The sequence below is a fragment of the Emys orbicularis genome, chromosome 13, assembly GCF_028017835.1.
Source record: "Emys orbicularis isolate rEmyOrb1 chromosome 13, rEmyOrb1.hap1, whole genome shotgun sequence".
NCBI lineage: Eukaryota > Metazoa > Chordata > Testudines > Emydidae > Emys > Emys orbicularis.
In genome coordinates this window covers 3,493,803-3,507,813 of record NC_088695.1, presented here as the reverse complement: position 1 = coordinate 3,507,813, position 14,011 = coordinate 3,493,803, and the positions used below count along the sequence as shown (strand labels likewise).

At 47.2% G+C, this 14,011-nt stretch overlaps 1 protein-coding gene across 1 annotated transcript; it reads right to left on the bottom strand.

Moving 5' to 3' along the window:
- Positions 1–1,713: 1,713 nt before the first annotated feature.
- Positions 1,714–13,691, bottom strand: LOC135887867 (early activation antigen CD69-like). Its single transcript, XM_065415648.1, has 6 exons — positions 13,582–13,691; positions 7,087–7,655; positions 6,295–6,402; positions 3,663–3,832; positions 2,085–2,188; positions 1,714–1,843 (listed from the first exon to the last, which is right to left on the bottom strand). Exons 2-6 carry the CDS (start codon positions 7,271–7,273, stop codon positions 1,714–1,716), a joined length of 699 nt encoding a protein of 232 aa, XP_065271720.1. The 5' UTR covers positions 7,274–7,655; positions 13,582–13,691.
- Between the last annotated feature and the right edge of the window lie 320 nt (positions 13,692–14,011).

Genomic DNA, 14,011 nt, shown 5'->3' with positions numbered 1-14,011 from the left:
ACAGCGGCAAAGGTCGAAGGACACAAGAACTGGATTCATCACTCTCGACTGAAAGCAGTGCCCGCTCCTAAACAGTGGACTGTCCAGCCTGCGGAGAAGACTGCTAACGATGATTTGGGACTTAAGCTGTTATTCAAAAGACAGTAAGGATCGCTGGGAATGCGTTGTGATCTTTCTGAACAGTCACAGCATACTCCCCGCGAAAACCCTGAGCATTGGTTTTATTTTCTCACAGAAGGCGGACCTGGCCTCTGTATTTGGTCTTGTTATTTTTTGACTTGTTTAGTGTCAATAATTCTTCTTGTCTTCTGGGTATTTGGGTTTGTGATAACCCTTTCCCCACAAGCCTCCCTACAGGACTCACAAGGTAACAATGGAAGGGCTAGTTATGGTGAAGCCTTTTGGGTTTGTGGTACTAGTGCCTACAAATGGCTTCCTAATGGTTGGCATGGTAGCTGTTACAAAGGCTATCTTGCTCCTCCCCTCCGCATTCTACCCAAGGCTCCTTCAGGTCGTCCCAGGTACTATCGGTTCTTGAGAGCTACCTTAGAACCCATCAGTGAAGGAGACAGGTTTGGGATGATAGCCCTCCCTTCCTATGGGGTGGGACGACTAGCCCAACTTTACAGAAGACTATCTAAATTTCTCACCCAGTTTGCCAATGATACCCTAGCCATAGAGAAAAGCATAAGTTCTGAGCTGTACCAGCTTCGACTGCTGGCTTTGCAGAACCGACAGGCCCTAGATTATGTGTTAGCCTCACGAGGCGGGGTCTGTGCCCTTATTGGAGAAGAGTGTTGTACCTATGTCCCAGAGTTTTCACAGGACATTAACAAGCACATCTTGTCAGCTGAACGGGCCTTTAACCAGTGGAAGGCCCAGGAAGGGGAACCCACTATTTTGGATTCCCTTTGGGGTTGGATACCTGGTTTAGGGGAACTAGGGGATATAGGGGGAAACATTGTTCGCATCTTGCTCACAGGTGTGGTGATATGTTTTGTTCTTGTTCTTTTGCTCATTTGCTGTAAAGTGCTAATATGTAAGATTTGTACCTCTCCCTCCCCAGAGGTTCCTTTATACCCTCTCATTGATAATCCTGATTGTATGGAGCTTAATCGCATTTTGTCTTTAGAGTATGAGAAAACTCTGACAAAGGTTTGTTGAGTGTTCTCAAAGGAGGGATTGTTGGGGGGCTACTAGGCATAGCTACCAGGTAACTCGGGAGAGTGGAAGACCAAAGTGTCGATGAAGCTCTTTTGCTCTGGGCCTATCTGCACCCCCAAACCCCATCTTGTGAACTCTCACCTACTTCTGTGCTCGCTGCTTACAGGCTTTGTAGCAAGCTGAAGCAGAAATGTAAGGGTCAGCTTTTCTAGCAGGCAGACTGCTGTAAACAGGCCTTGCAAGGCCACAAGATAAGCAGGCGTATGGGAACTTTTCTAATTGTAACTGCTAGAGAAGGGAGGGGTGGGAGGTGTAAGAGGGAGTAACAGGACAAAGGCTTACACAGAGACTGCTTGAAGTATAAAAGGTAAAAGTTATTTGTATTTGTTGCACTGGATTTGAGACATGCTGGTCTCCTAGTGCTATTTCAGAGCTCTGAAATAAACTTGGCTTGCTTTCTCCCCTCGGTGTCTTTATTGGTGCCAAGCACACCGGGCAACGGACCGTTTGAAGTCCGCCTCGAGCACTTGGGCGGTAACAAGGTCACAGTCACTTTGCTCGGCCTTCTAGTTTCTGCGCTGGTTTGCTGCAGATCCAATATGTGTGTCTGGAGCATCTTGAACTGGCAACGTCGTTGTGGTTCAGAAAAGCACATTGTTCTCCTCCTGCTATTGGAAACCTGCAAATAATAAATAATAATAATTAATAAATAAATCCAACAAAACTATTAGAGCAGCTCAATCTAACAACAAAAAGCTGGCCCCGAGCAATTTGCCCAAAAGTCACACAGCCAGCCTGGGATAGAACCAGGAAAGGAACCAGTTTTCCCAAGTCACAGCCCCACACTTTAACCACCAGGCCAGCGGTTTTACATGTAAGCTGCCTCATTCATTGAGTTAATAGAACTAAAAGGGACTCACCACTTGTTGAATTTGGTGCCACTGGCCCATTTCCAGGGCTGGTCCGGTTCCCTCCGGAGGCCGATCCAAAAGTCAGAGGGGCCTTTATAGAGCATCAGGAAAGCCTTTGTTTTAAAAAATAGAAGTAAATATGCATTACACACCAGTTCAGCTGAGCCCTGGATTCTCTGAGCTACTACACAGGATGCTGGGCAGGGGGTCCAGGCAGGGAATTCTACACCAAGCAACAACAATTCAGACTCAAAGGCTGCACCCATCTGCCCCATGAACTATGGGTTGGTAAGTCCATGCAGGGAAACACTAGTTTAGTGTATTTCGTAGAGCTGGCAGGAGATTTTCCATCAAACTATTTATGAGAGAGAAAAAATGTTTTTTGCACAAATGAATTTTCCCAAAGGTAACTGTAGATTTTGCTGAAATTTTTCCGTTTTCCACTGAGCAATGATTTTGTTTTGGGTCAGTTCAACATTAGTCTGTAGCCAGCCGAGCGACCAGGGTGCCTCCTGGGAGCTGTAGTTTGGGTGCCTCGTACCTCCATTCTCTGCTATGGGTTGAGTTCCCCCAGACTACATCTCCTATAATGCACCGTGGTTTCCCTATTGGTTGAGACATTGCTGTGCATCATAGGAGATGTAGTCCAGCCAGGAATCCTGGCATACAGAAGAGAATGGGGGCACAAGGCACCCAAACTACAACTCCCATGAGGAACCACAGCTGCTGTTCAGTGTTGCACCATGCTGAAACAAAAGGTTTTGATTTGGTTTGACAAATCAAACTATTCTGATCTCTGAATGTTAAAAGAAATTGGTTTGATCAAATATTAAAACCAGACATTGTAACATATTTCTGGAACTGAAGGGAAAGTTAAAAGTTTAGTTATTTCAGCTTCTTGTCCCGATTCTGATATTTTTGACATTTATTTTTATCCTGAATTTCCCATAGGCTGGAAATTCTGATTTTCAACCAGCTCTGGTAGTTAGCAGCCATCTGGCTCTGCTCCAGCGGTATTCCAGGCCTTTACCACTCCTGCATTCTGACCAAATCCTGTGATTTTATTGAGAGTCTCATGCTGTTTGGTGCTTTTCTTAACACCCAGCTGCTGGAGTCAGGTGATTACAAGAGACTCTCTTCTTTCATAAGTTTCTAACCCTCATGGCTGTAGAGAAAAAACTTGAAAATGTGACCCCCTAAAAGCTTCAACACCAGAAAACTAATTCAACGCCCTCAGAGCTGTTACTTTAAAGTCAGTCTCATGGCTTTGGCGGTCCTGACTCATGATTATTGGACACCTGGGTTGGCAATGCTGCTCCTGTCACATAAAAGCGGCTGGAAAGCATCTAGATTCCCCTGCTGTGAATTCCTCTAGAGCAGAGGGTCGGTATATTATCCCCACACCGCTCCAACTCAGTCCCCAGTACACAGGGAGGATGGAGTTGAGTGGAGCACTCGGAGCTCCAGCTATTCTGGGCTGTGGGATGTTGCCCTAAATTCAAGCAGCATCTGGGGCCCTGCCAGCCCCAGGGCAAACCCAGCATAGAGCCAACTTTGCCACCCTGTGCAGCCCAGAATGTGTCTCACCATTTCCTGCTGGGTGTCAATCGTAGCCAGGGAGGCACCAAGCGCAGAGCAGTTGCTCTGACTGTAGTTCCAGTCTGCTCTAGCCTCGGAGAAATAGTAATGCTTCCCCAGGTACCTGACCCAGCCCTCTGGGCAGGCGGCCGCTGGGGAGACAGGATCAGATTTCTTTGCTGGAGATGAGAAAGTGACAGGGTGAGGGATTTACCCATCTCCCTCTGTAGCCAAAGGAACCCCCCACGCACACACACACACTCTACACCAATGGTTCTCAACCAGGGGTGAGCAGATTTCAGGGGGTCCATCAGGCAGGGCTGGCATTAGACTCACTGGGGCCCTCGGAAGAAAGCTGAAGCCCCACTGATCAGCTTAGCTTTGCAGGGGCCCCACAAATTGCCCTGCTTGCTACCCCCTAACACCAGCCCTGGCTTTTATATGCAGAAAAACAGTTGTTGTGGCACCTGGAGTTTTTATAGCATGTTGGGGGGGTGGGAGAGAGGGGCCCAGAAAGAAAAAGGTTGAGGACCCCTGCCCTACTCCATGGACGCTTTAGTTTTAGACACTAAAGGATTGGCTGGCAGTGTGGTATTTTGGGTAAGATCCAACCTAATATTGGTCTGGTAATGTGGCTGGTCTTTTGGGGTCAGAAGAACATTTTGTATAGTGAGCAGAGTTTTTAAATAACTTTTCACTGTACTGGACAAAGGTGCTGATTGGGAGCCAGAGAACTGGAATGCAGTAGAGGGATGTGACGAACTGGGACTGTTCTTACTGTGGTCTGTGAATGCGGACAGGGGAGTGTAGCTAGGATAGTCTGCATTGGGGGATGGGAGACTGACGACGGAGAATACCTGAGCATGTAACATGAGAACCCAGGAAGGTGTTAAAGGCCAGGCCAGGTGACACCTGGGCCCGGGAAACTGAACAAAGGCTGTGGGAGGGGTCACTGAGGGGAGTTCTTCAGGAGCTGGCTAGAGACATGGCTGGGAGGCAGACGGGGCTCTGACCTCCCAGGGGGGCTAGGGTGCCCAGGGACCCCAAGATGGACCTAACTGAGGGGGTCCTGTTGTCTGTGCCTGCAAGACCTGTCTTGGACCGTATTCCTGTCGTCTAAATAAACCTTCTGCTTTACTGGCTGGCTGAGAGTCATGGTGAATCACAGGAAGCCGGGGGTGCAGGACCCTGTGTCCCCCCACACTCTGTGACAAGGGGGCTGGGTGATTTCTTTTTTAACTTCTTGATAACCAGTGTGGGGGATCAGAAGCACAGTTTGTGACTGGTTGGGGCATCTAACTTCAGTGTTACCCACCAGTCTTGGGAGTATCTGCTCTCCCTTTTGCAGCCTGCCCTGACCTTGGGTATTTTCAGTGAGGGCTGCCATGTACCCTACGCCACACAGACACGGTCATTGAGATACCTGATTGCACCTGCACATCAGACGTGTTGGCATCTGAATGGCCAGGCTGGTCTGTAGGGGGAGCAATACCAGGGCAATGTGCTGTGGGCACAAAACTCTGCTCTCAAAAAGGCCAGGGGTTGAGGCCACTTATGACCAACCACTAAGATAATTATAAACAGCCACTAGGTGGCACTAATAACAGGAGTACTTGTGGCACCTTAGAGACTAACAAATTTATTAGAGCATAAGCTTTCGTGGGCTACAACCCACTTCTTCGGATGCATATAGGTGGCACTGTTACCCCATGCACCTACAGATGAGATGCTAGGTACAGAATAGGAACATCTCCAATGATGCAACTAGCCACCAGGTGGTGCTGTTCTCTCTCTGTTTGAATATACCAGAGGAGAGGGAAAGACCCTCTGGATCCATTCACTGAGGAGGAGCAGGGGGGCTTTCAGGAAGGCTTGGATCCTGGTTTCTGTGAAGCCGGCCAGCTCTGAGAGAGACTGGACTTGCGGGGGAAGCAGCTTTATTAGACAGAAATGGTGAGTGTACATCCAGGTTCACATTTTATTACTTGGTTTTGTGTTGTTACCGTTTCTTTCCATCCCACGCTCTAATTTCTAATTAAATCTTTATTCTTTCCTGAACAAACTTTCTCTTGTTTATTAGCCGAGCTCACAAGGGCTGTGCGTGATACAGGAGCGGTGGTTTATGGTAAAATTGGTAAATGGGGGCACACTGCCGCTTTAGGGGCAGAGGATCTGGGATTTCTGTGAGAAGCCAGTGTCAGGGCTGGATATCACAGGGGAACACTGCAAAGGGATGTGGGGGCCGGGTGCAGGCAGCTATTGTTATCTACAAGGTAAAGCCAGGGCTGGCCTAGCCGGGAGGAGAGGGCTTGCGAGGCTGACAGGCTGGTGGGGTCAGGGAGCCGATAGCCAGCCGGGCACAGGTACAACTCCCTCCTGCTGCAGGCAGGGGGTGACCCTGGGTAACCAGGTGTGTTTGGGTACCACGGCAGAGTAAACTAATAGCCGGTGGGAGCTGGACACTGGGGAGGGGGAGGCCCCACAGAAATGCCAGGGGTTCAGCAGAGTCTGATGTGACTGTTGAAGCAGGGGTGAGCTGGGGGGGGAGGGGGGGGAGGGAGAAGTTGCGGGAGGGGATTGTGATATTTCCAGCACTGAGTGTAAGGTGCAGAGACGGGGTCAGTGCGGGCTCCACACTCACCTGACAGTGCAATGATGAAGATGAGGAGGAGGATGCTCAGTATGAGATTGAGAACCACACTCGGAACTGCCCAGCGATGTGCCCATGGTTTCAACCCAGACAGCAAACCTGTAATAGGAAAAGCCATTAATGCTCATGCTGCTGCTAGAGCAGGGAGGGCCGGGCCCTGCACTGATTAACTGCATTAGCTGGAGCTGGTTTAAAAACAGGAGATATTTTGCAAATAGAGAAATTTAGAGACCAGGAAGTCAAAATTTTCATTCCAAATGGGGGGGGGGGGGAGGGAGTCCTTTCAACTTAAAAAAAAATCAGAAAAATGGGGGTTTCAATTGGAGGTTTTCAGAGTTTTCCCCTGCGCCTTCAAACTGTTTCCAGTGAAAGTGTTGATGTAAAAGGGGAGAGGATGGGTGGGGGGGCAGACCCCAACATTTTAAATAAAAAATCGATTATTTTCCTACTTCAAACACAAAATTCCCCCCTAAACAAAAACTTTCCCATTAGAAATGAAGATTGTCATTGTTTGTTTCCATTTGAAACCCAGAAAACTTCTGAGCAAAAAGAGTTTTGGGGAAAAAATCTGTCTTGTTCAAAAAAGAATTTTCTACCCAGAAGACGATGGAAATTTGACCAGCCTGTCTAGCACTGATGGAGGAACTGGGGTGACTATGCAGGGACTGAAGCAGGGCAGAGAGGCCGTGGTTGACTTAAGGGTCTTTTACATGGACTGGCCACTAGAGGGAGATAAAGGCCCTCACTGAGTTAAAGTGTAAGATCCCAAAGAGGCAGCTGTACCTGTAGGGCAGATTTTGCGGCTCTCTCCGCCCTGTGGGGGGATGGGCACATGAGTTGTTCCGTTTGGTTTCATTTGGGTTTCCTGGGAGGCCAGGAGTGGCTCTGGCTTCATCTTCTCAGCGGGATATGACCCGTTCCACATCTTTTCTGTCTCCGAAAGAATTGCGGACTCCAAAACAGGCGACATGTTCACCTTTCTGCAGCCACCGGTAACTGAGGCCTGTTCACACTGGGTCTGGCGGTGCCGGCAGAGCCCTTTGTAAGGACAGATTCAAAGCAGCTCACTGGATTACAGCTCAGGCGCGATTTGGCTACGTGGGGTGATCAGGAAAAACTCCTTTCAAATATAATTTAATTGTGAGTTTTGTCCGAATACCCCGACCAGCCAGACTGGGTTTGGGCTGTGTTCGAATGAACTGTTTCAAAGGTATCCTTGACACTGCTTTAATCCCCAGGGTCAACTAGGCCTTAGCAGGCGCTGACCAAATCAACTCCAGGTCGCTGAATCATCCTTGTTCTGTTTCTTTTCACTGGCGTCCCGTCCCGTGGGGTCTGGGTTCGAGGTTTGCCTGTGGAGAGAATAATCGGGTTACTCTGGCTGGCTTGTGTCGGTGTTTGTCTGCCCAGACACAGCCCTGCACAGCAGGGTCGGTTCGAGCTGGCAGTGCTAGGACTGCCCTGGTTTCTCCACAGGGATTTGCATCTGAAGGATCCCAAAGCACTTGACAAACACATGGAGGCAGGTGCTGGACTGGGGTCAGTTCCATGTAGAGAGAGTGGGGCCAGATCCCGGGCTGGTGTGAATTGGGGCAGCTCCATTGAAATCACTGACCCCAGATCCCCAGCTGGTGAAATTAGCCATCGCTCCACTGCAGTCAATGGGGCCAGATCCCCAGCTCTGATTGGTTATGTCTGTGTATACAGTTGCTCCAGACACACTGAATAGGCAGGAATGAATTTGCTTCCCCTTATGCAAATAGTTTACAAGAAGTCGTTATGGTTTAATTGGAGAGCCTGGAATTTTGCAGGGGGGGGGCAGTTCCTGCTTTCTGCCCCTGGGGGATGCCCCAGGAAGTCCCTGCACCCCTGGCAGGACAGAGACTGGGAGAGCAGCAGACACAGATTCCCAGCTGAGCCTTGTGACAGCAGCAGAGCTGCCAGCTCAGCAGATCTGACGGGAGCGACTCCAACAGCAGCCAGCACCAGCTGCTTCAGCGGGAGGGGCAGGACCCCCCTGTACTGGACAGAGACGGAATAACCTGCCCCAGGGAGAGATTCTTCCCTCCCCCCCATTGGTTAGAAGCTGGGGCTTGTACCTTGCCACAGGAGGGTTTAGATTAGAACCCTTCCCACTCCAGGTTATTGTGGAATATTGATTGTTGTAACTCTGGAGGGTCCCATTATCCCTATAAATGCCAAGAGCTTGGCAGGATTAAAAAAAAAGATCAATCAAGGAGATCTTGTGGCAGTGAGTTCCACAGGTTAGCTGTGCCTTGTGTGGAAACGATTCTCTTTGATCAGATTGGAATTTGGTGCCTTTTTGGATCGGGGGAGTGGTTCAGATCTGGCTTTTGGGGAAACAGAACAAGAGCTGTTGCAAAACGGACTTGACAGCATCTGCCCCCTAATGGAAATGCTTTGAAATGACATTTCAATCAGTTGAGCAAATGGGCAATAAACAAACAGATCCATCCATTAATCAATAAAAGGCAGCTAACTAAACCACCCCATCCTCTTACAGCTCATCTAGGGTATTAGCAGATAAGTGAGGCGATTGGGGGTGGGCATAACTGCTGGGTCATTCCGTTTGGAATTGCCCCACAATCCCCATTTTGTCTCAAACGTAGGCTTGGCAGAATTAGAATTTTATTTCTTTATAATTTTTCCTTATTTTTATTTCCTTATTCTCCTGCTCTCACATGTTCCTTTCCTTAGAATCATTAAATCTATCAGTTCATGATCACTTTCACCAAAATCGCCTTCCACCTTCACATTCACAACCATTTCCTCCCTGGTGGTCAGAATCAAGTCTAAAATGGCTGTCCCTCTGGTTACTTCCTCCAATTTCTGAAATAAAAAGTTGTTCCCAATACAGTCCAAGAACTTATTGGAAATTTTGTGTTTTGCAGTATTACTTTTCCAACAGATATCTGGGTAATTAAAGTCTCCCATTACCACCAGGTCTTGTGTTTTGGAGATTTGTGTTATTTGTTCTAGAAATGCCTCATCCCTTTTGTTGCTTCTATAACCCTATAGTAATTTTCCATGTCCCCAACAACATCTAACCCTTTGTTAAGGGAACATGTTTTATGCTTTCCTGTGGACTTTTGTCACCTGCCCCTGAGACCTTCTTCTGGTAACAACATCCCATGGTCAAGGAAGCCTAAGCCCTCCCATCAACACCATCTGCACAACCATGCACTCATCTCCAGGATGTGTGAGGACCCTTCCCCTCAACCGGTACAATAAACAAGAACACAACTTACACTCCCAATCCCTTCACCCTTGCTCCTAGAGCTCTGCAGTTACTGGTGATCTGCTCAGAGCCATACCTGACACTGTCATTAGTGCCCACATGGATGAGCAGCATGGGGTAGTGGTCAGAGGGACTTTCTGTAACATCTTGGGCATGGGCTCCAGACAGACAGCCCACCTCAAGGGGACCACATCATAAGAACATAAGAACATAAGAAAGGCCGTACTGGGTCAGACCAAAGGTCCATCTAGCCCAGTATCTGTCTACCGACAGTGGCCAATGCCAGGTGCCCCAGAGGGAGTGAACCTAACAGGCAATGATCAAGTGATCTCTCTCCTGCCATCCATCTCCATCCTCTGACGAACAGAGGCTAAGGACACCATTCTTACCCATCCTGGCTAATAGCCATTTATGGACTTAGCCACCATGAATTTATCCAGTCCCCTTTTAAACATTGTTATAGTCCTAGCCTTCACAACCTCCTCAGGTAAGGAGTTCCACAAGTTGACTGTGCGCTGCGTGAAGAAGAACTTCCTTTTATTTGTTTTAAACCTGCTGCCTATTAATTTCATTTGGTGACCCCTAGTTCTTGTATTATGGGAATAAGTAAATAACTTTTCCTTATCCACTTTTTCAACATCACTCATGATTTTATATACCTCTATCATGTCCCCCCTTAGTCTTCTCTTTTCCAAACTGAAGAGTCCTAGCCTCTTTAATCTTTCCTCATATGGGACCCTCTCTAAACCCTTAATCATTTTAGTTGCTCTTTTCTGAACCTTTTCTAGTGCTAGAATATCTTTTTTGACGTGAGGAGACCACATCTGTACACAGTATTCGAGATGTGGGCGTACCATGGATTTATATAAGGGCAATAATATATTCTCAGTCTTATTCTCTATCCCCTTTTTAATGATTCCTAACATCCTGTTTGCTTTTTTGACCGCCTCTGCACACTGCGTGGACATCTTTAGAGAACTATCCACGATGACGCCAAGATCTTTTTCCTGACTCGTTGTAGCTAAATTAGCCCCCATCATGTTGTATGTATAGTTGGGGTTATTTTTTCCAATGTGCATTACTTTACATTTATCCACATTAAATTTCATTTGCCATTTTGCTGCCCAATCACTTAGTTTTGTGAGATCTTTTTGAAGTTCTTCACAATCTGCTTTGGTCTTAACTATCTTGAGTAGTTTAGTATCATCTGCAAACTTTGCCACCTCACTGTTTACCCCTTTCTCCAGATCATTTATGAATAAATTGAATAGGATTGGTCCTAGGACTGACCCTTGGGGAACACCACTAGTTACCCCTCTCCATTCTGAGAATTTACCATTAATTCCTACCCTTTGTTCCCTGTCCTTTAACCAGTTCTCAATCCATGAAAGGACCTTCCCTTTTATCCCATGACAGCTTAATTTACGTAAGAGCCTTTGGTGAGGGACCTTGTCAAAGGCTTTCTGGAAATCTAAGTACACTATGTCCACCGGATCCCCCTTGTCCACATGTTTGTTGACCCCTTCAAAGAACTCTAATAGATTAGTAAGACACGATTTCCCTTTACAGAAACCATGTTGACTATTGCTCAAGAGTTTATGTTTTTCTATGTGTCTGACAATTTTGTTCTTTACTATTGTTTCAACTAATTTGCCCGGTACCGACGTTAGACTTACCGGTCTGTAATTGCCGGGATCACCCCTAGAGCCCTTTTTAAATATTGGCGTTACATTAGCTAACTTCCAGTCATTGGGTACCGAAGCCGATTTAAAGGACAGGTTACAAACCTTAGTTAATAGTTCCGCAACTTCACATTTGAGTTCTTTCAGAACTCTTGGGTGAATGCCATCTGGTCCCGGTGACTTGTTAATGTTGAGTTTATCAATTAATTCCAAAACCTCCTCTAGTGATACTTCAATCTGTGATAGTTCCTCAGATTTGTCACCTACAAAAGCCAGCTCAGGTTTGGGAATCTCCCTAACATCCTCAGCCGTGAAGACTGAAGCAAAGAATCCATTTAGTTTCTCCGCAATGACTTTATCATCTTTAAGCGCTCCTTTTGTATTTTCATCGTCAAGGGGCCCCACTGGTTGTTTAGCAGGCTTCCTGCTTCTGATGTACTTAAAAAACATTTTGTTATTACCTTTGGAGTTTTTGGCTAGCCGTTCTTCAAACTCCTCTTTGGCTTTTCTTATTACACTCTTGCACTTAAGTTGGCAGTGTTTGTGCTCCTTTCTATTTGCCTCACTAGGATTTGACTTCCACTTTTTAAAGGAAGTCTTTTTATCTCTCACTGCTTCTTTTACATGGTTGTTAAGCCACGGTGGCTCTTTTTTAGTTCTTTTACTGTTTTTCTTAATTTGGGGTATACATTGAAGTTGAGCCTCTATTATGGTGTCTTTAAAAAGGGCCCACGCAACTTTCAAATTTCAATGGAGAATGTTGATGTTGATTTTTAAGCATTCCCCCCTCCCCAATTATTAAATTTTCATAGTTCCAGAAAGTTATGGGGGAGATCAGACAATTGTTTAGATCAGTAGATGCTGAGATTCAAACAATTAACATTTTGTAAACCATTAAAAGAAAAACAATGAGGAGTTCTGTGGCACCTTAAAGATTAACACATTTATTTGGGCATAAGCTTTTGTGGGCTGGAGCCCAGTTCATCAGCTGAAAAGTGCGTTATAGTCTATGAAAGCTTATGCCCAAATAAATTTGTTAGTCTTTAAGGTGCCAGAGAACCCCTTGTTTTTGCTGATACAGACTAACATGGCTACTAAAACAAAATCAACATCACATGTGAAATATACAAACTATCATTCACTCAACTTAACCGTTCCTGTTTTTACTATTCATTTGCTAGCCCACCTGTAACAAGCCTAATTCAAAAGTCCAAGTCACTGAATTGTGACTCTAATAAAGTTTGCAAGCAGCACTTTTCTTACTTTGCCTAGCTGTACATTTTGATCATCAATAGAAATATTGGCTCATTGGTGTGTGGCTGTGAAATGGATGGTTGCCAACATTTACTAGTACACATCTAATCCTTCCAAGCCTGTGTATGACATGCCACAGGGAGAGGGAGGTGGGAGAGAGAAAGAAAACACAGCAATTCCCTCCCCCCCATAAGAGTCTCCTGTGCTCATACAGAGATTCGGATTCTCCCCTGCCCGGCACCTTGTAACATCTCAGCCACCTGCCTAGTGGGGTATAAAATGCCACCGGGTTAGAATTCTCCCCTCACTGTTAAGTCGTTTGCCTCCCCACCAACCCTTTGACAATTACACCTGGCCTAGGATGGTGCCAAGAAAACACAGGGTCTCTTTCTTCCAACAGTGAGCAAGGAACTAGCAGAACAAGGACCAGCATTATCCCCAGATCAATGATCTCTCTGTTGTGTCCCTGCCTCAAACCCTCCCCACACTATAGCCAACCTTCCTCACAGCATCCATTTGCCCAAGTGGGGTATCTGTTGACAGGATCCAGGCTGCACACTGGGGTTTGTAGATCATGGTGAAACCACACACACACACACACGCGCGCGCGCACGCACACAGAGGAGCTGGGGCAGCAATTTAATGAGTAACTAGAGTCCAGCCAGTGCAACTGACAACCACTCTCCAGTGTCTGCTTAATGTAACTGCTTTGCAGGGTGACAGGTTTCAGGGGGGGAGCCGTGTTAGTCTGTATCAGCAAAAACAAGGAGGAGTCCTTGTGGCACCTTAGAGACTAACACATTTATTTGGGCATAAACAGGGAGAGAAGCAGCAACTGCTGTCCAGGCTGTTTGCAGGACGGTCCCTATCTGCAGCGACAGACAGCTCCAAAGTGACCCGACAGGATCCTAGAGAGCATGAGGTATATGCCACACGTGGTGCCCCTTCACAGACCCAGCTCTCCCTGCAACCAGCTGGGCAAATGAGCTGGGAGCTAAACTGGATTCCCAGAGAGGTGGGCAACAGAATGGAGCCAGCCTGACACTGCCCTCATCAATCCCCTGCTCCCCGCTGTCTGCTCACCTGATCAGCAGATGGGACCCACCCAGCAGGAGGACCCACAGCAACGAAAGGATTAAGTCCAACTGAGTTTGCAGAGCTGCGCTTTTATGGTGAGAAAAGGCAGCATCCTAGTCCTCCCACCAGGGCTTATGTATAGGATAAAACACTCCCTCCTGCTCTGATTGGCTGCTCGTGGTTTAGGGGGTGTGGCAGGTGGGAGAGGCAACAGGACCCTCACTGCAATCAAATCCAGAAGTAAACAACTGCCTTGCCAAGTCCCACAGGGGCAAACAGTAGCTATCACAAACAAAGAAACAAGCTCCACCTCAGCCCCTAAGCCCACCAGAGACTCTGGGGGTTGCCTGGGTTATGCAGCCCCACGAGGACCTAAAGAAAGAAGGCTATAGCCAGCGGGGCAGTGAAGTTAGGAGTAGGGTTATCAGACAGCAAC

What these genes read in the sequence shown, in the direction of transcription:
- LOC135887867 (XM_065415648.1), bottom strand. Translation starts at nt 7,273, where the DNA reads ATGTCGCCTGTTTTGGAGTCCGCAATTCTTTCGGAGACAGAAAAGATG. An exon ending in CTTCATCATTGCACTGTCAG is followed by an intron (nt 3,833 to 6,294) that starts GTGAGTGTGGAG and finishes TCTCATCTCCAG; the next exon opens with CAAAGAAATCTGATCCTGTC. An exon ending in GGCACCAAATTCAACAAGTG is followed by an intron (nt 1,844 to 2,084) that starts GTGAGTCCCTTT and finishes TATTATTTGCAG; the next exon opens with GTTTCCAATAGCAGGAGGAG.